The sequence below is a fragment of the Podarcis raffonei genome, chromosome 4 (genome assembly GCF_027172205.1).
Source record: "Podarcis raffonei isolate rPodRaf1 chromosome 4, rPodRaf1.pri, whole genome shotgun sequence".
Classification (NCBI taxonomy): Eukaryota; Metazoa; Chordata; class Lepidosauria; order Squamata; family Lacertidae; genus Podarcis; species Podarcis raffonei.
In genome coordinates this window covers 2702397-2727306 of record NC_070605.1, presented here as the reverse complement: position 1 = coordinate 2727306, position 24910 = coordinate 2702397, and the positions used below count along the sequence as shown (strand labels likewise).

At 43.6% G+C, this 24910-nt stretch overlaps 1 protein-coding gene and 1 pseudogene across 2 annotated transcripts in view; one reads left to right on the top strand and one right to left on the bottom strand.

The window, feature by feature from the left end:
• The window catches only part of LOC128412045 (zinc finger protein 883-like), an 88135-nt gene extending 82845 nt beyond the window's left edge, over positions 1–5290 (top strand). Inside the window, exons 6-7 of one of the 2 annotated variants that reach the window (XR_008330020.1) lie at positions 2252–4112; positions 4177–5290. Coding sequence is in view for 1 of the 2 variants with exons in the window: in XM_053384874.1 (XP_053240849.1) it covers positions 2252–3594 (1343 nt within the window). In the remaining variant the exon portion in view is untranslated. Of the gene's footprint in view, positions 1–2251 lie in introns of both variants that reach the window. The other variant, XM_053384874.1, reaches the window with a different exon arrangement.
• LOC128412277 (zinc finger protein 420-like) overlaps positions 1–24910 on the bottom strand; it is a 309743-nt pseudogene that overhangs the window by 269463 nt on the left and 15370 nt on the right.

The following is a 24910-nucleotide window of genomic DNA, read 5'->3' as shown; positions in this document are numbered from 1 at the left end:
TGTTTCTTTGTTCTTTCTGACTTTCGTTTTCTGCTGAGACAAGGAAGACGCAATGTCTGCATCTTCCGATGGTTTATCTTGCTGTACATACAATAAAGCTGTTATTTTAGAGGAACAGCAGTGTATTGGACTCACACACACAAGCAGCACTCGCTGTGCCGCTCTGATACAAGTCTGGGAATTCTAGAGCTGTGGAAACGTACCGGACACCACATACGTAGCTTCAGGTTTTCTGTTTTTGTATTTGCTCCTGTCAGTCTTGGGTTGATCAAAGAAATGACTGACAATGGAGATGGGTGGGATGCCATGACTGGGCCAAACAAAATTCATCCCAGAGAAGAGCTAGACTTATTGAATCTCAGGTAGTAGTAGCAGTGGTGATGATGATGATGATGAAGATGGTTTACAAACTTAATCTTTTCCAGAACAGGGCTGCTCTTAAATCAATGTAACACTGTAGTAATAATAATATTTTTTATTTATACCCTGCCCATTTGGCTGGGTTGCCCAAGCCACTCTGGGCGGCTTCCAACACATATATAAACATGAAACATAAATAATAATCTGATCCCATATAAAAAGAACATTAACTTTAAAGTGAACAACTTCTCCTAGTGGCCAAAATTGTGGAAACCTTTTGTGAAAAGTGTATTTCTGAGGTTTGATGGCTCATAACACCCCTTTTGTGTGGAGTAATACCATAAAATTATATATCAATGGAAAGATAATCTAATGAAGAATGTAATGAAAGAACTTTTATGAAGGAGTATTTATTAGAACAGCAGTCATAACTACTGGTAACCTTTAGCTTTAATTACGGCCTTACAATGTCTTCCCATGAAGTGAACCAAGTCTTTATTTCTGCAGCTGTAATAAAGTGAAACCAAGATTAAATTATTGCCTCTGTTAATTGGACTTTATTGCTGGGTTGCTTCTGACTAACAAGTTTCTTTAGTCAGTTCCATAGATTTCTGATTGGGTTAAAGTTTGGGCTATTCCCAGGCCATTCCAGCAGTGAAATGTCATTATCTTGAAAGCACCTTTTGCACACAGCAGCAACATGACATGGAGCGGAATCCTGTTGAAATAGAAAATAGACTATATATATATTCTATTTTCTTCTGGGAAAAGATCACCTGAGGAACGCTTCAGTTTGGGAGCAAGTTTTTCATTTATACATTTTGGGGCATTTACATTCCCATTAATGACGCAAATTCTGCCCACACCTTTTGCTGCCATACAACCCCAGATCAACACACTATCTGGGTGTTTCACGGTCAGTGTAATGCAAGTAGGATGTAAATCTTCTCTGATTCTTCTTGCGAATTTCATGCCATCACTACCAAGCAAGGAGATTTGGGTCTCATTGCTCCAAATAACACTGTTCCATTGTTCTGCTGTCCAGTTAACATGGGTTTAATCTTTTCAACCTTCGCTTGAGAGATAGCAATGGCTTTTCCCTTAGAATTCTAACATTTAGACCAGTCCTTGCACTCAACTTCACATTACATTGTACCATGTCATCTTGTATCCATCCAGATGATATTTTTCTGTCATGTAGGAACAGTCTCTCCATTCTTCAATCGTCACTTGCCTTTGTGCACCTTTCCCTGCCTTTTCTGGTCAGATTTTGTAGTGACTGAGTCTCCTTATACCTCTTCAAAAATATAGAAATGCCAGCTTTGGTTATGTTTTTTCCTAATCTTTCATCAGTTTCTTCATAACCGTAGCCTTGTTCACATAATAGTACAATTTTACATCGCTTTCTGGGTGACAAGTCAACTCTTTGTGCCATTTCTATAATTTTATTATGTTTTACAAGAACACAAAAACCAGCCAACTAGATAGCAATCACACAAGACACTAACAAAAGTCAACCTAAGCATGTTGTGCTTCCTCTTTCTTGTTATTTGGCTATAACATTAGATAGAATATGGGTAAATGAACAAATTTTGTTGAATTGCATTCTTGATTAAATTATCTTTCCGTTGATATATAATTTTATGATATTACTCCAAAAGAAGTGGTGTTATGAGCCATCAAACCTCTGAAATACACTTTTCTCCAAAAGTCTTCCACAATTTTGACCATTACTGTATATCAAACAAAGCAGCAGTCAACAACTCAGCAGAATCTCATAATAAATATGTTGGTTAATGACAAACAACAAAGGTAATGAACACCTCCCCAAATCCCTTCAGTTCTTCTCCATTTGTTCCTGAGGCTCTAATCCCTTTTGTCTCCATTGCAGACTGTGATGAATTGGAAATCGAGAACGACGGTGCCTACGGCAATATCCCCAGAGAGGAGAGGCCACGTAAAAATTTGGAGTGTGGTGAAAGCTGCAGACAGAGCTCCCATTCTACTTCCCATCAACAAAATATATTTGGGAAGAAACTCTGTCAGTGCATGGAATGTGGAAAGAGCTTCACTCATAGCTCCAAACTCACTTCCCATCAAAGAATTCATACAGGGGAGAAACCCTATCAGTGTGTGGAATGTGGAAAGAGCTTCAGTCAGAGCTCCGATCTCACTTCCCATCAAAGAATTCATACAGGGGAGAAACCCTATCAGTGTGTGGAATGTGGAAAGAGCTTCAGAAAGAGCTCCTATCTCATTTCCCATCAAAGAATTCATACTGGGGAGAAACCCTATCAGTGTGTGGAATGTGGAAAGAGATTCACTGAAAGCTCCAAACTCACTTCTCATCAAAGAATTCATTCAGGGGAGAAACCCTATCTTTGTGTGGAATGTGGAAAGAGCTTCAGACGGAGCTCTGATCTCATTTCCCATCAAAGAATTCATACAGGGGAGAAACCCTATCTTTGTGTGGAATGTGGAAAGAGTTTCAGTAACAGCCACAATCTCACTTCCCATCAAAGAATTCATACCGGGGAGAAACCCTATCAGTGTGTGGAATGTGGAAAGAGCTTCAGTCACAGGCAAAGTCTGACTTCCCATCAAAGAATTCATACAGGGGAGAAACCCTATCAGTGTGTGGAATGTGGAAAGAGCTTCAGTCACAGCCACAATCTCAAATTCCATCAAAGAATTCATACAGGGGAGAAACCCTATCAGTGTGTGGAATGTGGAAAGAGCTACAGGAGGAACTCCGATCTCACTTCCCATCAAAGAATTCATACAGGGGAGAAACCCTATCAGTGCATGGAATGTGGAAAGAACTTCAGCAACAGCCAAAGTCTCACTTCTCATCAAAGAATTCATACAGGGGAAAAACCCTATCAGTGTGTGGAATGTGGAAAGAGCTTCAGTCACAGCCACAGTCTCACTTCCCATCAAAGAATTCATACAGGGGAGAAACCCTATCAGTGTGTGGAATGTGGAAAGAGCTTCAGTAGGAGCACCGATCTCACTTCCCATCAGAGAATCCATACAGGGGAGAAGCCCTATCAGTGTGTGGAATGTGGAAAGAGCTTCAGTAAGAGCTCCAATCTCACTTCCCATCAAATAATTCATACAGGGGAGAAACCCTATCAGTGTGTGGAATGTAGAAGGAGCTTCTGGAGGAGCTCCGATCTCACTTCCCATCAGAGAATCCATACAAAGGTCGGAAAAAACATTATACAGCTTTAGGAGCCAGACAAATCCACACCTTTATAAGCAGGCCTTTGGCTGATTGACATCTAATGCCCTTTTAACATGTGGTGTTTTGTGTTTTTATATTGTGTTTTTATGTTGTAACATTCCTGAGGCCTATGGGTGTAGGGAATAGGCAACAACTCTTAAAGGCCTAGGGGTCTTTGCCCTCTCCCCAATAAATATTTGAGGAGGCCACCCCCAGGTTTTTTTTGTTTTTTCCCCCAACACAACCTTTTATTCTTCCACAACTTGCCATACAATTTCGCTTTTAATTTGCCCTCTGAAGATAAACAAATAAATGTACAAAGGTCACAAGAAAAACAAAATACAAGAAACTACAAACATGGACAGGTCCCATCTTTGTTGGCCAAACGCAAAAGTTGCTTTGAAGCAGGGTTTCCCAAACTTGGGTTCCCAGCAGCTCCCGGACCACAGTTCCCATCATCTCTCCCCATTGGTCCTGCCAGCTAGGGATGATGGGAGTTGTAGTCCAAAAACAGCTGGAGACCCATGTTTGCTTTAAAGGGAAGGTAGGCTGGCCCTTGACACCCTCTGCTGGCTAATTGGAATTTATAGATCTCAAAACTGAAGTTTATCGGCACTTCAACCTCTAGTCTAGGGAGCTTCTAGGTGCTTTTTGCACCACCTAGAGTACCCACAGAATTGTGGCTTCTACCGGCAAAGACAAACAAAAAGGCCAGGAAAAAACCTGGAAAGGGCCATACCAAATGGACACAGGTAGGGGAGATGAAATGCTAGAAGTGTTCTCCAGGGCAAGGGGAGCTGCTGGGCTCAAAATTTTACTTTCACTGCAATTGTAGGCATTGCCATTCAAATGGTGCGCATGCATCATGTGATTGATTGTGCAAGGAGGGCCTTACCTGGCCCCCCACCAATATTTTATTCAAGTCAGCATCACTACTTGAGAAGTTCAGGATGTCTGAATTCAGGGGTCAGGACGCCCATGGAGACAAGTTACGTGAAAGATAGCAAGTAGAATGCGCTGAGTTCAAAAATGCTGAGATCTTTCAGTCAGCTCTGGGTAGGCTGTTGTATCTGTCCCAGTGGAGCAGACCGAACATTGCTTTTGCTACCAGTCTGCTCAGCAGGGAAGCTACAAACCCCAGTGTGAGTGCCTGGAATGGTATCAAGAGGGTGCTGCATATCTGCAGGATACCAAGGATTTCTGTCTCAAGCTGTCAGCTAAGGGTGACGGCTAGCTGACGTGCTGGCAGATAGCGATTGGGCGAATCTGGCTAACAGGAAGTCCATATCTGGGATGGTGGTAAAGTTTGGGGACTCTTTGGTTGGGTGGAAGTCCTGGTGTGCTGGTCCCGGGGGTTAATCAAGAGGCAAGGTCGAAGTCCAGTCCGTGATCAATGAAGCAATATGAAGGCAGTCCATAAAAGTCAAAGCTGGGTGCAGGGTAGGGTTCAGGCAGGGACTGGACCTAGCTGGCTTTTATATGTCCGGAGGCATAGGGCGGCCCTGATCCTCAGATGACTCGCCTCTCCTGGCCTGGAGGCGAGCACTCCTCCTGCGGTAACTTAGTTCCCTCCGCCTCTCTGCCCTGAGCCTCTGCAGCTCAGGAGAGGCTGGAGGGTTACCAGACCCAGAGGCAACCCCAGCTTCCTCTGACGGGGCTGAGAGTGGAGCCCCTGCAGGCAATGGGTCCTCTGGTGCCTCCATCGCCAGAGCAGACTCAGCTGGTGTCTGTACCTGAGGATCCAGCACAGGTGAGGACCCTTCAGGCTCATGCCCCAGCCCCGGCTCAGCTGGTTCTGGAGGCAGGGAATCCTGTGCAGGCTGGGATCCCTCAGGTTCAGCATCTGAATCCGAATCCCAGGCCATCACACCCAGAAGCAAAGTCTCACTGCACTCTCCTTTACTGAAGCTGAATTCAGTGTGCTGTCTGAGCTTTGCAGGGAATTGGAATTCTATATTTGTTTCATTCAAGAAATCTGCAGAGATTGTTGTTTGCCCGTCGCGGTGTGGGAGGACAATCAACCCTGTCTGAAGCTGGCAGAGTCTGTGCAGTTTAAGGCCAGAACCAAACACCTAGACATCTGTTTCCAGAATGTGTGTCAGAGTATCCAGTTAGGCTTGGTGAGATTGCAGTACTGTTCAAGCCAGAATAACCTGGCAGATGGGTTCATGAAACCTTGAGCTTTCAGCGTCATAGGGAGTTCTGTAAAGGTCTGTGTTTGGGGTAAGTGGTGAAACTTACGAGCCCCCAGCAGTGCAGGACGAGAGGGGGTGTGATGGGGAATCAGAGCTTACAGGGTTAACAGCTCAGAACCCATCGTCCTGCCTGTTCTGGGGAGGAGCTGTCTCCAACTTCTGGAGAAGCTGTTTCTTTGTTCTGTCTGACTTTCGCTTTTGCTGCCGAGCAAGGAAGCAAGATGCCTGCTGTCTCAGATGGTTTGTTTATTTTTACTGTTCTGCTGTAAATAAAGCTGTTAGTTTAGAAGAACAGTGTGGACTCTTATCTTCTGCAAGCTTACACACCAAGTGGCTAGTGCTGTGCACACTCTGCTACAAGTACGGAAAGCTGAATGGAACACAGGGAAGTGTGCCGGACTCCACAACACTTTGCACCTCCAAGGAGTCTTCACCCAACTGGTGGGTCGGACCCTTCTGTGGTGTAAATGTGGTGAACCAGTTCCATCTTCCACAAAGGTTTGCCTTAGCCTTTGTACTGGAACAAAGTCTGTGGCCCCGATTCCTGGGCCCATAACCATCTAAGGATCATCCTACTCGCATGTAGGACTCTGGCAGAGACACATGCCCGACTGGCAGTGAGCGCTCAGGGCTGATTTCCTTCAGAATGGAGAGGTTTGATCTTCTTGCAGTCCATGGGACTCTCAAGAGTCTCCTCCAGCACCATAATTTGAAAGCATCAATTCGTCGAAATAGTACCTCGGGATATAAACTTTGCTTCAGGATGAGAACAGAAATTGTGCTTCGGCGAGGCGTGGCAGCGGGAGGCCCCATTAGCTAAATTGGTGCTTCAGGTTAAGAACAGTTTCAGGTTAAGAACGGACCTCTGGAACGAATTAAGTACTTAACCCGAGGTACCACTGTACCATTTTTACATTTATTTTAAAAAAGGTTGATTTTTAAGTCATGGCAGTGTGTGAGCAAATACTCCACATCTGCCAAGCTTTCAGGAGCAGGACTAAGGGGTGAAATGAACCCTCCCCCCCCCCCAGATCCCCAAAGTTTGAGGGAAAGGGTCTATCTCCCTTCTTCTTATCAGTTATTTCCACCTAAGAAATGGGAAGAAAGCAGCTGCTCATGTTAAGTGCTGGGTTTGTTGGGGTAGAGATTAATGAGCTGACGATGGTATGATTTGTCAGCAATGAATATTATTTGTTCTTATCTGGAAGTGAAGTTACATTTGAAACAATACAGAAGTAGTCAAAGGGAATTTCCTAGGAAGTCTTTTATTCAGTCTCACCTGCAATCATATGTGCTGAACACACAGAAACACATAATGTGAAATTACTCCAAATAACACTCAACACATGCAAGCAGATTAATGGAATAGTACACATGATTTCCCCACTGTCTTTTTAAAAAACATTGTTTTTATTTATTTTCATGGTACAGAGATAAATTTTGAGAAAGCAATAGTTACAACAGTAAACAACAAATAACATGTCCTGATGAAATTGCAGACTTTCATCTTGACATGTGTTAAAGTTTCATTTGATTATTTTAAAAGATCATGCAATATTTTCTCATGAGTCAACAGTCTTGACAATATATGTATTCAATAAACATTTGCCACCTGTTATAAAAGGAATATGGCATGTGTAGCCCAACCTTCTTGATTTCCCCAGGCCAACAAAATTTAAGATACTTAAATTGTGGTACCCAGAACTGAACACAGTATTCTGGGTGGGGTCTGACCAAGGCAGAAGAAAGTGGTACTATTCCTGCCCTTGATCTGATTCTGACTTCTGCCACATTGGCCTCCGCTCCCTGTTTGGTGTCGTTTGCAAATGTGATGAGCATCCCCTCAGTTCCTTCATCCAAGTCATTTATAAAGACGTTGAACAACAACAGGCCCAGGACAGAACCCTGCAGCACCCCTCTTGTCAATTTTCCCCAGGATGATGAGGAACCATGAAGGAGTCCTCTTGGGGTTCGGTCAGTCAAATCCACCTGTTACCTCATTCAGCCTCGTGTTAACAGCTTCCTCACATAAATATCACAGGGGACTTTGTCAAAAGCCTTACTGAAATCATGATGCACTATTTCCACAGCAGTCCCCTGATCAACAAAGTTTGTAACTCCATCCAAAAAAGGGGAGGAGAGATTTCCCTGGCTTGACTTGTTTTGGGGAAAGCCATGCTTTCATCCTCTATGTTTATATTGTGAAATATTCAGATGAAGGGCACATAAATTTTAAAAATGATAATAAATAAGGATATTGACAAGCTGGAACATATGCAAAGAAAGGCAATTTATTTATTTATTTTGTATACCACTCGATCCAGAGGTGCCAACTAGAATAAAATATTGGTGGGGGGCAAGGTAAGGCCCACATTGCACAATCAATCACATGATGCATGCACACCATTTGAATGGCAATGCCTATAATGGCAGTGACTTTTTTAAAAAGTAAAATTTTGAGCCCGTAGTTCAATTTCCAGCAGCTCCCCTTGACCTGGAGAACACTTATGGCATTTCATCTGGGGGGTGGCCCCCTCAAATATTTTAATGGGGGGAGCAAAGACCCCCAGGCCTCTAAGAGAAGGCTCCTAGTCTCTACACCCACAGGTCTCAGGACAGTTACAACATAAAAGTACAATATAAAAATAGAAAATAAATATCTGTAACCCCCGTCCCTGGCACATTTTTAAAGGGCATTAGATGTCAATCAGCCAAAGGCCTGGTTGAAAAGCTGGGTATCAATCTTAAATAGTTCGTTAATTTGGTAATATTGAAGCCAATTCACTTTATCTTTAATTTGTTCAAATGGTTTTAATTTAAATCTCTCAGCATCCTCTTTCAATAAATCTGAATATCTCAACCACTTATTCTCCATATTTAACTTTTTTTTGTGCCTGAGCTTCCATTGATAAAATCCATTTGGGTGTTTTTCTTACCAAAAGATCCTGATATCTAATCCATACATTATAAAGCACCTTCCTGATTATATGGTTCTTAAAACCACTATGGGCCTTTATTTTATCATACCAAAGATATGCATGCCATCCAAACCTATTATCCAGTCCCTCTAAATCCAAAATATCTTCATTTTCTAATTTAATCCAATCTTTAATCCAGCAGAAGGCCGCAGCTTCAAAATATATCTTCAAATCAGGCAGGGAAAAACCTCCTCTTTCTTTTGTGTCCGTAAGTAATTTATACTTAATTCTCGGTTTTTTCCCCTGCCAGATAAATTTAGACAAGGCCTTCTGCCAATCTTTAAAACATTTAACATTATCAATAATAGGTAAAGTTTGAAACAAAAACGACATTTTCGGCAATACATTCATCTTTACCACCAATATTCGACCCATAAGTGAAAATTTTAAATTTGAACATATCTCTAAGTCTCTTTTTACTTCATTCCAGACTTTCTCATAGTTATCTTTGTACAAATTCAAATTTTTCGCTGTTAAGTTCACACCCAAATATTTAACCTTCTTTGTGAATACCAGGCCTGTTTTTTCAAGAAGGGTCTTTCTTTCATCTTTATCTAGATTCTTTTCTACTACTTTAGTTTTGCTCTTGTTCAATTTAAAACCTGCCAGCTGCCCGTACTCCTGTATCCTCTCCAGTGCTTTCATTACACTGGCCTCTGGATCCCTGTAAAGTTAAAACCAAGTCGTCTGCAAAGGCTTTGAATTTATACTGCTTAGATCCTACCACAATGCCCTTCACTTTCTCTTCTTTCCTCAACATATTCAGCAATACCTCCAGGACCAAAATAAATAGTAGAGGGGAAAGTGAGCACCCTTGCCTGGTTCCTTTTGAAGCAGACCTGGAGGAATTTTACCCTTATGCTTTTCATATAATCAGTTATCCATACAATCAGGTATCAGTTATCAATATATTCATATATAACCAGATATTTCTACAATGATCTTATAACCCATGTTTGAATCGTGAAAGCTTCTGCTTAGCTTAATAGCAAATTGCTTAGATCTGAGAAATCTGAATTGAACATTGTCCCAGTACCTCCTTGATCTCTCCCTATCTCACTGAACAAGAAGGGGGAAGCAATAAATTTGATGTGCTGGCACATTTCCGCCCCTCCCCTTGTCCAGACAGGGTCTGGGTGGTGAAACAGGAAGATGCTAAACCGCAGAATGTCCCTTGTAGCAGATGGCTGCGTAGGAGCTCAACAGCCAAAGTTCCTTTTTGCCTTAAGTTTCTATTTCTTGCTATAAATCTGGGGGAAAGGTTAAGACTGCATGTTCAAACTAAAAAGCAGAAGTTGGGAGGAAACTCTTTACATGGCCAGGAGAGAGGCTTGAATGTGCTCATTAGCTTATTTTTTGTTGCCGTTTGCGATGTATCTGATTATGTCATATCTGTGATGTATGTATTGAAGGTACAAAGCCCCTGGGAGCCAGGGCTCGGGGCCCAGTCTTTTGGAAAGGATTCCACTGGGTCAATTATTGCTCAGCAATAAACATCACTTTCTTTTTCTCCACTGCTGCGTCTGTCAATTCTTAGACTCTATTTGAGTTGGTCACTGGCATCTTAAAATCCTTGCAACATAACTGGTGCCGGACTAGGATTGCAGGCCAGAGGGGTATCATTTTAACCCCAGGCCCTTGCCCATCGGGCAGGGTGAGCGTCGCTGGACTGCCAGCTCTCCCCCAGGCGCCATCGGACATCTTTTCCGAGGAGGGAAACTGTTACGAAAAAGGAGCAATGCAGCTGAGTGCTCCAGATGGCTGGAAAGCCAAACAGGATGTTGACGTTATGGGACTGTACCGTGGGAACAAAGGGACAGTCTATTCAGTGCACTGAGCACCGGATGTTAGCTCAGAGTGTCAAATGACCCTGTACTGGAAGTACATGGGAGGAGTTTTCACTCTCTGCTGTTGGTGATGAGAGAGAGCAGTCACGTTTCTCTGTACTACTGGAAGGACAGAAATAAAGGCATGTAAATACATTTCTGTCTGTCTCTTTCCCCTCCCTGGGAATGGAGGGGGAGGAATGGTGTGTTCTTCTCACGTTGGGAAGGATCGCCGATTGAGATCTCGCCTGATCTTGCCGGGAGTCGCAGACAGGGAGGTCAACAAGGACTCAAGCCGGGCACCTGGAGGGTGGCCAATTCCTCTGACTTTTGGCTTGATTCAACAGAAACAGCTTTCCATTGTACTCAAACGTCCCGCCCGCCGTGGCAACGAACTGTGAGGAGAAATTGAACGTGTGACGGGAAAGCGCACAGGAAACCAGAAAGAGGATATGGGTGAGTAGAAGGGAAAACAATATTGTAATTAATATTGTAATACTCACAACGAGGTCTGATCAACCTCAGCCACTCACTAGTAACCCCAAATAAAAAGGAAAAGGTCCTTGTGGGGAGAACCTGGGTGAGCTTAGGAAAAGGGTAAGGGTTTGGAAACTGTGTGGTGAAGTGCTGTGTGGATAGATGAGAGTGCATGAAGACCCACTGGAGCAGGGCTAGACTGATTGAGACCCCATAATCGCAGTTGCGGGCCACGCGAGTGCGTTCCGGTCGGTTATCTGGCGGAAGCGTGTGGGGTTTTTTGAGAATCTGTCTGGTCAAAAGCACTTCACAAGGGACATACCGATGGGGGGGGGGGAATTGTTCAAAAGCCAGAAATCCAGGCACCCCTTTGGACTGCATGATAGCAAATTTCAAAAACGCCTTCTCGGAGGACTATGGGGTCAGACTGACTCCCAAGACCCTGAGAATGCATTGCCAGTTAAACTGGCCTAGGCAGGTCCCCAAATGGCAGTTTTGATGTGGAATTATGCCGGCTAGTCTGGATTTCTGTAACGAAGGAGCCAGACACTCATACTGACCAATTCCCTTATATTGATCCTTGGTACAACATTTGCATGAAAAGCTCTTCTTGGATTAAAAAATGCACAGGAGACAGCTGCAGAATTTTGGCAGTGAGGCAGGAAGCCAGGAAAAATATAGGAGGACTTAAAACTCCAGCCCCTGCCAGGAAGATTTATGGAGAGCATCCTGAAGAGGAGAATTTAATTTTTCCACCTCCCTTTGCTCCGGGACACGGGTGGCGCTGTGGGTAAAACCTCAGCACCTAGGACTTGCCGATCGTCAGGTTGGCGGTTCGAATCCCCGCGGCGGGGTGCGCTCCCGTTGTTTGGTCCCAGTGCCTGCCAACCTAGCAGTTCGAAAGCACCCCTGGGTGCAAGTAGATAAATAGGGACCGCTTACTAGCGGGAAGGTAAACGGCGTTTCCGTGTGCGGCTCTGGCTCGCCAGAGCAGCGATGTCACGCTGGCCACGTGACCCGGAAGTGTCTCCGGACAGCGCTGGCCCCTGGCCTCTTAAGCGAGATGGGCGCGCAACCTCAGAGTCGGACACGACTGGCCCGTACGGGCAGGGGTACCTTTACCTTTTATGCTCCGTCAGCTAGAACTTTACCATCGCCCCCAGCCGTGCCCCCACCTCCAGCCCCGATACCTCCGGCAGGACAATCATTGCCAGCCGCACCCAGCCTACAATCATTGCCAGCCGCACCTAGCCTTCAGGATCTGCCTTCCCTTCCTGCCCAAGCTGTAGTACAAAATCAAACTATGCGAACGCCCCCCCCCCCGAAGAGAAGGTTCACACGGACATTTCAGCTTTAGAGACATTAGGAGCGGTGGGAGGGGGGGCAGAGCCTGGAGAAACATCCACAGCGTCAGCTTGGGGTGAATTTAGCAATTCAATGAGCACCTCAGCTATGCATGAAAAATCAAATTTATGGAGACTAATGGATGCAGTAACTGATTCTGGACAGAAATTAGTAATAAAAATGAGAGAAAGTGATGTGCCCAGCTCTTCACAATTGTGGCCAAGCCCTCCTCCTTTGCCACACCTAAATAAGGGGGGATATTATCTCCGAAATAAGAAAGGTGCCCCAGCTCCAATGTTTCCCTTGAGAGCAGTTTTGGGACCACAAGAGCCAAGACCCACTGATGCCCAGGGGCAACCTAGAGGGCCGTGGCCAGCGCGTACAGTAACCATGCAGTGTGTTCCATTCACAACCACAGATTTGCTAAATTGGAAAACCCACACCCTGCCCACAGGCTATGCAGGATTTAATGGCCTCAATCATGGTAACCCATCTGCCCACATGGCAGGATTGCAGGCATCTTTTAATGACCCTTTTCACCACTGAGGAGAGGAGAAGAATAGATGCCACTGCAGAGAAGAATCTTAGAGCAGAGGTACCATCTACAAATCCAGACGCATGGGTTCGCACCCGATACCCCCTTTCAGATCCAGGATGGCATCCTGATAGAGACAAAGATGCTCTGAGCACTTACCGGCAGGAAGTCTTAAAAGCAATAAAAGGGGCAGCCAGAAGGTCTACCAATATTTCCAAGGTGGCAGAGGTGATTCAAAAACCTGATGAATCCCCTTCTGAATTTCTCGAACGTTTAATGGAAGCATACAGGATTTATATCCCTTTTGACCCAGAAGCCCCAGCAAACAGGCAAATGGTCAATGCAGCCTTAGTGGCTCAAAGCGCCCAGGACATAAGAAAAAAATTGCAAAGGCAGGAGGGATTCAAAGGGTCAAATCTAGAACAGCTCTTAACCATTGCGCAGAAGGTGTTTGTGAACCGGGATGTAGAAATTAAAAAGGACCGAGTTCGGGAATTGAAGCAAAAAGCCGGGGTTTTTTGGCTGCTGCTATCAGCCAAGGCTCAGCGTTTGATGCAGGTGCCCAGGGGAGAGGCTCTGGTCAGGGACGGGGAAGAGGAAGAGGACAGCCGCTAGGAAGGAATCAGTGTGCCATTTGCAGAAAGGAAGTTCACTGGAAGCAGGAATGCCCTGATACAGGGAGAACAGAGGGACAGCTGGATGGATTCAGGGAACAGAGAGGGAGAGGATGGGGATCGCGGCGTGGAAGGACACAAGGAGGAAGATGTGTAAGGAACAGAGGAAGTAGTCGAGATTTTGTTGGGTTGGCGCAGTTGGAAGAATATGAGAATGAAAATGCATAGGACAAACCAGGCTCAACCCTTTCCTTAGGCTCCCAAGAGCCCATGGTCTCAGTTAAATTAGGGAGCCGTTTAATTAATTTCATGATTGATACAGGCGGCCAGTATTCAGTGCTCACTAAACCTCTAAAAGCAAAAAGTAACCAAGCAGTGACAATTGTGGGGGCCACTGGCAATAGGATTCTTAAACCCCTTTTGCAACCTCAAGAATGCCAGATTGGAGGGAAAACCCTCACACATCAATTCCTTTATGTGCCTGAATGCCCCATTCCCTTGCTGGGACGTGACTTTCTGTCTAAAATTCCAGCCCAAATTACCTTCACACCGAAAGGGGCAGAAATGAAATTACCCCAAGAAGCTACAGGGATTGTAAGAGTAGTGGTGCCTAGAGAACAGGCTTGGAAGATGATGATGGCCCTGTCAGATGAGGACCCACAGAGGGAAATCATGCCACAAATTCCAAAAACCCTGAGAGCCCCACCTGGAGTACAGAAGACAATCCACCTGGCATAGCAGAAAATATTGCACCAGTTATAGTAACCCTAAAGCCTGGGGCAAGGCCAATAGCAAATCAGCAATACCCTATCCCAAGTCAAGCGGCAGAAGGAATTCAGGTGCCCATAGACAAATTCTTGAAATATGGACCTTTGATAAAATGCCAATCGTGTTGGAATTCTCCACTTTTTCCAGTTTGTAAACCTCATTCCGACCAGTACAGATCAATGCAAGATCTAAGGCGAATAAATAATGTAATAGAGACGTTGCACCCAAATGTGCCCAATCCCGATAATATTCTAGGATTGATTCCACCAGAGGCAACCGTGTTTACAGTGTTGGATTTAAAAGATGCTTTTTTCTATTGCCGTGTGGCACCCCAGAGCCAACCAATGTTTGCATTTCAATGGGAAGATCTCTACAATGGGACTAAAAGCCACTTAACCTGGACATGTTTACCACAAGGGTTCAAAAATTCCCCAACACTTTTTGGAACAGCCCTAGCTCAGGATTTATCTAAATTCCCATCAGTACCTGGGAAGATTGTGATTCTGCAGTATTTAGATGACGTGATCCTGGCCTGTGATTTATCAGACCTGTAAAAAGGCCACGGAAGACTTGCTGTACCTCCTCTGGGAGGCTGGAAACAAAGTATCTCGAAAAAAGGTTCAAATTTGCCAAGAGACTGTAAAATACTTGGGCTTTAACATTTCCCACCAGCAGAGGGCATTGGGATCTGAGAGAAAGGAAGCCATTTTTATTATTAAGGAACCTACTAGCCGCAGGCAACTTCGAGGATTTTTGGGAGCAGCAGGTTTTTGCCGCACTTGGATCCCTGATTTTAGCAACCTGGCTAAGCCTCTTTACGAAAGCACAAAAGGAAGAGAGAATGCTCATTTTGAGTGGCCCGCTGAGCAGAGGGAAGCCTTTAATGCATTAAAATCCAAACTGATGCAGGCACCAGCCCTGGGTTTGCCCAACCCCCACAAAGCATTCCAGCTTTTTGTGCATGAACAACGCGGAGTTGCTACAGGCGTTTTAACCCAAAAAATGGGCAGCTGGAAGAGACCGGTAGCTTATCTGTCAGAACAGCTGGACTCGGTAGCTAAAGGGTGGCCACCCTGTTTGCGAGCAGTAGCTGCCACAGCTTTGTTGGTTAAAAAGGCATTTAAATTCACATTTGGACAGGGGATTTATGTGAATGTGCCTCATGCTGTTTTGACTTTGATGGAATACAAAGGAAATTACAGGCTTTCCAACAATCGCATGGCCAGATATCAAGGGCTTTTGTGCGGAAACCCACAAGTGCAAGTTGTAAACACTGAACCCTGCTACTTTACTACCCCTCCCCAAGTCAGCGAACCAAGAGCCCCATGATTGCCTTCAAGTAATGGACATGGTGTATTCCAGCCATCCAGATTTACAGGACCAGCCTATAAAATGTCCTGATGCGGAATATTTTGCAGATGGGAGCAGTTTCATCAGGGAGGGGGAGAGGAGAGCAGGATATGCAGTGGTGACTTTGGAGGAGATAATCGAAGCACAACCCTTGCCAGTAGAAACTTCAGCCCAGAAAGCAGAAATCATAGCACTGACCAGAGCTCTTCAGCTGTCAGCAGGCTGTCGTGTAAATATTTATACAGATTCAAAGTTTGCCTTTTTAACCCTGCATGCCCACAGAGCCTTATGGAAGGAAAAAGGACTCATAGGAGCAAAAGGGAAAGCTCTAAAATATGGCTCAGAATTAGAGACACTTTTAGAAGCTGTGAGGGCACCGGAGAAGGTTGCTGTAATGCATTGCTGAGGCCACAGCAAAGAATAATAATAATAATAATAATAATAATTTATTATTTATACTCTGCCCATCTGGCTGGGCCTCCCCAGCCACTCTGGGCGGCTTCCATAGAAACCAAAAATACAGTAAAATATCACACGTTAAAAACTTCCCTGAACAGGGCTGCCTTAAGATGTCTTCTGAATGTCAGGTAGTTGTTTATTGCTTTGACATCTGCTGGAAGGGCGTTCCACAGGGCGGGCGCCACTACCGAGAAGGCCCTCTGCCTGGTTCCCTGTAGCTTTGCTTCTCGCAATGAGGGAACCGCCAGAAGGCCCTCGGCGCTGGACCTCAGCGTCTGGGCAGAACGATGGGGGAGGAGACGCTCCTTCAGATATACTGGACCGAGGCTGTTTAGGGCTTTAAAGGTCAGCACCAACACTTTGAATTGTGCTCGGAAACGTACTGGGAGCCAATGTAGGTCTTTCAAGACCGGTGTTATATGGTCTCGGCGGCCGCTCCCAGTCACCAGTCTAGCTGCCGCATTCTGGATTAGTTGTAGTTTCCGAGTCACCTTCAAAGGTAGCCCCACGTAGAGCGCAAAAGAAGCCACAAAAACCGCAAAAGGGAACCATCTGGCAGATTTGGCTGCAAAACAGGCTGCTCTAGAGCAGCCTCCCTCCCCCCCCCCCCGCTTCTATAACAGCTTCCCTTTTACCGACAGCGGTTGATGTAGAACAAATGAAACCCATTTATACACAGGCAGAAGCAGCATGGGCCCTTCAAGAAGAGGGGAACAGAATCCCACCCCAGGAGGGATGGTTTATCCTACCAGACCAGCGAGTCTTTGTCCCAGAGGCCTTAGGCAGAGACATAGTGAAACAATTTCATGAGTCCACTCATTATGGGGCCACAGAAAAAGCTATGGGGCTGCGAGAAAGCCTGAGCAGACAATTCTATATAACCAGGCTATCCCAGCTGGCGGAGGCTGTATCACGTGTGTGCCTCCTGTGTGCCAAAAATAACCCCAAGCAAGGCCCAGTGCCTCCGCCAGGAGTACAACAGACAGGCTCAATGCCAATGGAGAATTTGATAGTAGACTTTACAGAGATGCCTAAGGCAAAAGGTTTTCGGGCTCTTTTGATCTTTGTCGATTCCATGACAGGCTGGCTGGAAGCATATCCCACGAAAACAGAGAAGGCACAGGAAGTCATTAATCGCCTTTTAACGGAGATCATCCCAAGATTTAGGCTACCAAGATGTACAGGCAGTGATAATGGACCAGCTTTCGTTGCTTCAATAGTGGATGGTGTATGCAAAGCCTTACAAATACAGTGGAAACTGGACGCTGCCTATTGACCTCAAAGTTCTGGCAAAACAGAAAGGATGAACCAGACTCTTAAAACACAGCTGGCTAAATTATGCCAGGAAACTCATTGCAAGTGGGTGGACTTGTTACCTATAGCCTTGTTTAGGATCAGATGTGCACCCACCAAGAGACTAAAACTCTCCCCATTTGAACTTTTTTATGGAAGACCCCCTCCAATTGCCACAGGGATCAAAGCAGACTTAGCACAAGTGGCGGGGCAGATTACAGCAGAGCAAATCCAGTCTCTCTCTCGTGTTTTTCTCTCTCTCAACAGGTGGTCCCTCGAGCGCACGCCAATCAGCCTGGCTGAACCCATACATCCCCACAAGCCTGGGGACGAGGTGTGGGTAAAAAAGTGGAAAAGCCATCCACTGACCCCTAGGTGGCGCGGACCCTTCACAATCCTATTGGCAATGCCTACTGCTGTCAAAGTAGCCGAGGTGACCCCCTGGATTCATCATTCTCGTCTGAAGCTGTCTGAGGGCCATTGGAAATGTGAGCTGAACCCGTCTGACCCTCTGAAGTTGAAGTTCACCAGTAACCTTTGCTCCTAGCCCCACCGAAAGCGGGTAGGAACATGGGCATCGGGACAACAGGTCTGCTCTCACTGCACCTGAAAGCCAGTGAGTCTACGCACACCTGAAGATTGAGGAGCTGCACCAGCGGATGGGAAGATCCCTACCAGTTGAATTATCAGCCAGCCCCGAATTTGTGCCAGATTTTGCATACAAGCCCCCTGTACAGATAGTAGTAAGAAACGTGAATGGGCAAGGGAATATAATTGATAAGTGGGTGGATTATTTGGCGGATTATGGTTTTCATGTCCCTTTATATTGCCGTGAATAGTATATACCTGACTGGGTACTAGCATTGCCAAGGCAATTGTGGCACATACCCTTGGAGGGATTTCGGCCTACACCAACCTATCGGAGGTAAATGACAGTGGAACCTAAGAGAACTGTAGTCAGGTTCTCTAATCCACCACCCCAAGGGGCATTTCCTCCCACCATACTGGTCACAGTAGCCTTTTCCCCCTCCACCACCCACAGGTCCCTTCCAGGTGGCAGTAGCAGAGTGTATACAGTGTGAGTTGACCTCTCCAGCTCGACCAGAACCCAGGGACCACTGATAAGTTCCCCTGGATGCGGCTGAGCGGGGGGTTATATCTCATTCAAGGGATGCCCTGGTCCTGGCTGCCACCTATCCTTCTTACAATAATACTGGCCCTTGCTGTTGTTCTCTTCTTTTGGGTATACAGGAATTACTTTTGTGAAAACACCAACCCAGAGGCAGTACTGATACCGTTGAACCCCTTGGACCCAGGATTGGAAAATGAGGATGAAGTTCCTATTAATCCTGAGATGCATGTGGGTCCAGAGGAGCCCAGTGGTAGAAGGAAATGCCTTTGTAAAGCATGCTGAACACATGTTCCAAATATATGGGGAGAATGCTACCCTGTATTACGAACACCCTAGGAAGGTAGCTGACATGTCTCTCATACCAGGATTGATCAAGGATCCTGGCGTTGTTTTGGCAGGCCTACTGTACAATCAAAGTGGCCTCTTCGCAGCCCCACCTTCCGAAATGAATGACACCCCCTACCGATACATCCGATTCACTAGAACCACTCAAGGCTTGTGTTTTTGTTGTCACTCCACTGGAGCGTGGAACTCCAAATGGAAGTATTGGCCCCAAGTACAGTGCCACACTGACAAAGGATGGCTGGGAAATTATACACAATGCACTGATAAATTTTGGCTATGAGGTTCATTCAATGCCTCCTACCAAGACAATACCACCCCTTCAGATCTGTACCACATTTCCCTCAGTATTCGGTTAATTTCACAGGACAAGGATCCATCTGTTCTGGCTGGATGATCAAGGACCCCAATTTTTGGTTTCTATATGATGGATCGGCAACCAATTTCCATCCTGGCAATTACCAATGTGTGGGAGTGGGTGCTTTCACTTTCCCAGTTACGGTAGCGGCCGATCACCATATGCCCCACCTCCGAAGCAGAATGAGGAGGGAAGCCCCAGGTGAGCAATGCAGAGATGAGATTTTCCTGTCTGGCTCAGTGGGAGGAGTGAAGGGAGCCTTCATTGGCTTCCTCTCCATGGGCATATACCCGGGAATTGTGTCTGAACAAAACCGAGAAGCATTGTTTGCCCTCACGAGCAGATTGGAGAAAACTATCAATGCCACCACCCATGTCTTACGCTCCCTGCAGGCAGACAGAGGATTTGAATCAAATGATGCTCTCTCTCTCTTTTTTTAAAAAATAATTTTTATTGGTTTACAACAAAAACAAAACACATATTAATTTCACATCGAATTTTTCACAAATTCTTCTTTTTCTGGACTTCCTTCAGCTTTTCCGTAAATCATCCATAGTCATTATTTAAATTACGCATTCCTTAGATTTATATTGACATTTTTTATATCTTTCTTTCTATTCCCTTTAGACAATACTTCTTAATTTTTCACAGTGCTTCTTTAAATCCCTCTAGCGTTATCTGTCCCTCACTTATATTTTCCAGATATTCCACAAATTTCCCCCAGTCCTCGATGAACTTTTGGTCTCTTAAATATCTAATCTTCCCTGTCAATTTGTCCAACTCCGCATAGTCTAACAGCTTCATTCTCCAGTCTTCCACTGTCGGTATTTCCTGTTGTTTCCATTTTTGGGCCAGTAACACTCTTGCGGCTGTCACTGCATATTGAAAGAATTTATAGTCCTTTCTTTTTATCTCATTTCCTAGTATTCCTAACAGAAAGACCTCTGCTTTCTTTATAAATGTATATTTTAAAATCTTCTTCAATTCATTATATATCTTTTCCCAGAAGTCTTTCACTTTCTTACATTCCCACCACATATGGTAAAAAGAACCTTCTTTATCTTTACATTTCCAACACTTATTGCATGTCTTATACATTTTCGCTAGTTTTACCGGTGTTATATACCATCTATAAAACATTTTCATAACATTTTCTTTTAACGTCATACATGCTGTAAATTTTAAGTTTTCTTTCCCAAAGTCTTACCCAGTCCTCAAATTGTATGTTATAACCAAAGTCTCTGGCCCAGTGAATCATTACCAACTTAACTTCTTCATCTTTTAAATTCCATTCTAGCAACAGCTTATACATTTTGGATAAAATTTTAACATCATTATCTATTATTTCAGTCTGAAATTTAGAATCCTTGTCAGCATAACCACATTCTTTACTATCTTTCCTAAACATTTCATTTATTTGAAAATAATGCAACCAGTCATATACATGTTCTTTAACCTGTTCATATGGTTTCATTTTCCATTTTCCTCCTTCTTTAAATAACAATTGACCATATGTGATCCAATTGCCTCTCATATTAATTTTCTTTACACTCATAGCTTCTAAAGGAGATAGCCAGTGTGGTACTCTAGGTTCTAATAGGTTTTTATACCTATCCCATACTTCAATTAAAGGACCTCGGAAGATGTGGTTCTCAAAACCTTTATGGACTTTCTTTTTCTCATGCCATAAATACGCATGCCATCCAAATCTGTTGTCAAACCCCTCTAAGTCAAGCAGTTCCTTTCTAATTTTCTAATTTAATCCAGTCTTTCAACCAGCAAAGGCATGATGCCTCATAATACAATTTCGAGTCAGGCAGGGCAAAGCCTCCTCTTTCTCTTATATCTGTTAACAACTTAAATTGAATTCTTGGCTTTTTGCCCTGCCAAATATATCTTGAAATCGCTCTTTGCCACTCTTTGAAAATCCTATTCCCCTTAATTATGGGGATAGTCTGAAATAAAAATAGTATTTTTGGTAGCACATTCATCTTAATTGTGGAAATCCTTCCCCAAAATGACAGTTTCATTCTTCCCCACACCTCCAGGTCCTTTCTTATTCCATTCCATACTGGCTCATAATTATTCTTGTATAAATCTATATTTTTAGGAGTTACCCATATTCCTAGATATTTCACCTTTTTAACCACCTCTATCTGTGTTTGCTGTTGCATTATTTCAATTACACTTTGATCCACATTCTTCGCAATCATTTTCGTTTTCTTCTTATTTAGTCTAAAGCCTGCCACTCCTCCGAACTGTTCAATTTCGTCCAATACTTCTTTTACTGTAATTATTGGCTCTTCCATCGTTATTACTAAATCGTCTGCAAACGCTTTAATCTTATATTCGTTTTGGCCAATTGTCACTCCTTTTATTTTCTTATTTTGTCTAATCGAATTCAGAAGGACTTCTAACACTGTTATAAATAATAATGGTGAAAGTGGGCATCCCTGTCTTGTTCCCTTTAGTATCTTTATTTCTTCTGTAACTACATTATTTATAATCAGTTTGGCTTTTTGTTCTGTATAAATTGCCCTTATTCCATTGAAGAACTCTTTACCAACCTCCATATATTCCAGGTTTCTCAACATAAAATCCCATGCTATATTGTTGCAAGCCTTCTCCGCAAATGATGCTCTCTCATTGCTTAGTTTTAGATTACCTCCTCGCACGCTCTGGCGGTTTTTGTAAAATTATCCGTAAAGGCCAATGCCAGGTCAAATTCCATGACCTTAACAAAACAATCGAGGATGAATTGCAAAAGTTACAGGCCCACTCAGAGTCCCTGGGAGAAGATGTGGTCTTGGATTCCAGGAGAGGGGTGGGTGCATAGCTTTCTGACGGCTCTGGCAATAGGAGGGGTGATATTCCTGTTGCTTCCCTGTGTAATCCCTTGCTGTCTTTGCTTAGAGGAATGATAGCCCGAAATATTAATCATCTCACTGATCCTCAAATCCTTGCTATATATTGGGCTCTGCCTCCTGTGCAAGGAGAGATGGAGGACCACGAGTATGAGCAACTGCATTGTGAGACCCCCCGAGAACAAATTCCTCTAAAAGGAACAGTGGTTTATTCTGGGCTTCAACATGAGAGTCAAGCTCAGGAAACAGATGAATCCTGTTTCTAAGCTTGAAAGGGGGGGAATGAAGCAGGACCTGGAGGAATTTTATGTGAGGATATTTCCGTTCCACCTTAAAAAGGGTACAGGCTGTTGTGAGTCACAGCCTACGTATTTCCTGCTCACAGGAAGTTTCTGTTTGTCTATTGCTTTTTGTTCTCTCTCTGTGCCTGAGACATCGAAGCAGGCAGTCATGTTTTTTTCTTTGTTCTGACCAACGCTGAATAAAGTTGTAAATATGCTCTCCTGAGTGCATCTTTCGTTGTGTGAAGTCTGCTGATAGAGCGTGCACCAGCTCTGGAATGTGGCAAGCTATTTCTGAAGCTCGTGTCGCTAATTGACTGATACTGTATCTACAGGAGATCGATGGATCGTCCGGAATCGACGTGGGGGCTTCATGGCCTTTGTCTCCCTGGCAGTATCCCAACATTTTACCCTTATGCTTTTCATATAATCAGTTATCCATACAATCAGTTATCAATTATCAATATATTCATATATAACCAAATATTTCTACAATGATTTTATAATCCATGATCCATGATTGAATCGTGAAAGCTTCTGCTTAGCTTAATAGCAAATTGCTTAGATCTGAGAAATCTGAAATGAACTTTGTCCCAGTACCTCCTTGTTCTCTCCCTATCTCACTGAACAAGAAGGGGGAAGCAATAAATTTGATGTGCTGGCACATTCCACCCCCCCTTGTCCAGACAGGGTCTGGGCTGTGAAGCAGGAAGATGCTAAACCGCAGAATGTCCCTTGTAGCAGATGGCCGCGTAGGAGCTCAACAGCCAAAGTTCCTTTTTGCCTTAAGTTTCTATTTCTTGCTATAAATCTGGGGAAAAGGTTAAGACTGCATGTTCAAACTAAAAAGCAGAAGTTGGGAGGAAACTCTTTACATGGCCAGGAGAGAGGCTTGAATACGCTCGTTAGCTTATTTTTTGTTGCCGTTTGCGATGTATCTGATTATGTCATATCTGTGATATATGTACTCAAGGTACAAAGCCCCTGGGAGCATCTTAAAATCCTTGCAACAATTTCTCAATTTTTCAATCTATTAGCCAGAATATTTTCGAATATCTTATAATCCACATTAAGTAATGAAATTGGTCTATAATTCTTTACATCTGATCTATCTTGTTCAGATTTTGGTATGAAGGTTATATATGCGTCTCTCCAGGTTTCAGGAGCCCTCTCCCCTCTCAGTATCTTATTACATACCTCTGCCAAAGGTTGAATTAACCAATCTTTAAAAGTTTTATAATATTTGGCAGATAATCCATCCGGTCCCAGGGCTTTGCCCAATTGCATCTGATTTATTGCTATCTCTACCTCCTGTCTTGTAATCATGTCATTGAGTAGTGATCTTTTATCTCCGGGAATGTTCTGCATTTCATTTGTTCTAAGAAATTGCTCAATGTTATCTTTATCCTCTTTACCTTTTTTATACAGTTGTTTAAAATATTTCTGAAAACATTTTCTAATATCCCCAGGGTTTTCCACAGATTTACCCTCCATTACAATATTTGTGATCGTGTTTTGTTTCTGTCTCATTGCCAAGCCAGCAATTTCCCACATTTATTTGCAGATTCAAAATTTCTCTGTTTCATTAATTTTATTTTCCATTCTATTTCTTGATTTATAATTTGAGAAAATTGAGTCTGCAAAGCTTTAATGTGTTTTTGTATCTGTTGGCTTTTAGGCTTTGATCTTAAATTCTTTTCTTTCTCTTTTATTTGAGAAAGAATTTTTTCCTTTTTTCACTTTGTATCTTTTTCTTTATAGCATTCTGTTGTATGAGGAAACCTCTCATAACAGCTTTACTAGCATCCCAAATGACTCTTGCTTCTACCTCTGTATTTATATTTAATTCAAATTTAATTCAAAGACTCTTTTAGAGTCTTTTGGGCCTTTCCCACCACCAAATCGTTCCTCAACAACCCATCATTCATCCTCCATCTGAAGGAACCCTGCAGATACAATTTCATTTCCAATAACACTACATTATGATCAGAGCATGTCCTAGGACATATTTGAATTTTTGATACCCTTGGAGTTAAATCTCTGGTAATCCATAAATAATAGGTTCTTGAAAATGTTTGGGAGGAATTTGAGAAAAATGTGTAATCTTTCCCAGTCGGATTTCGTAGTCTCCATATATCTGACAGGTCATATTTATCCACCATCTCAAAAAACAGTTTTGGAAGTCTGCCTGCATTTTGTACTTTTTGTTCTTGTGATTTGTCCATTAATGTGGAGACTACTCCATTCAAATCTCCCATCAATATTATTTTGTAATCCAAACATTCATTGAGCTTCAAGTCCAAGTTCCTAAAAAAGTCCACTTTTCCATCATTTGGTGCATAAATTCCCAATAAAAGATATTTGTCGCCTTGTGCTGTAATTTCAACCACAATGTATCTCCCTTCCTTGTCCTTAACAAAAGCTTGGGGTTCTATTTTTCTTTAATATAAAACACCACTCCTCTTTTTTTTACCTTGTCTGATGAAATAAAGTCCTGTCCGAGTTTTT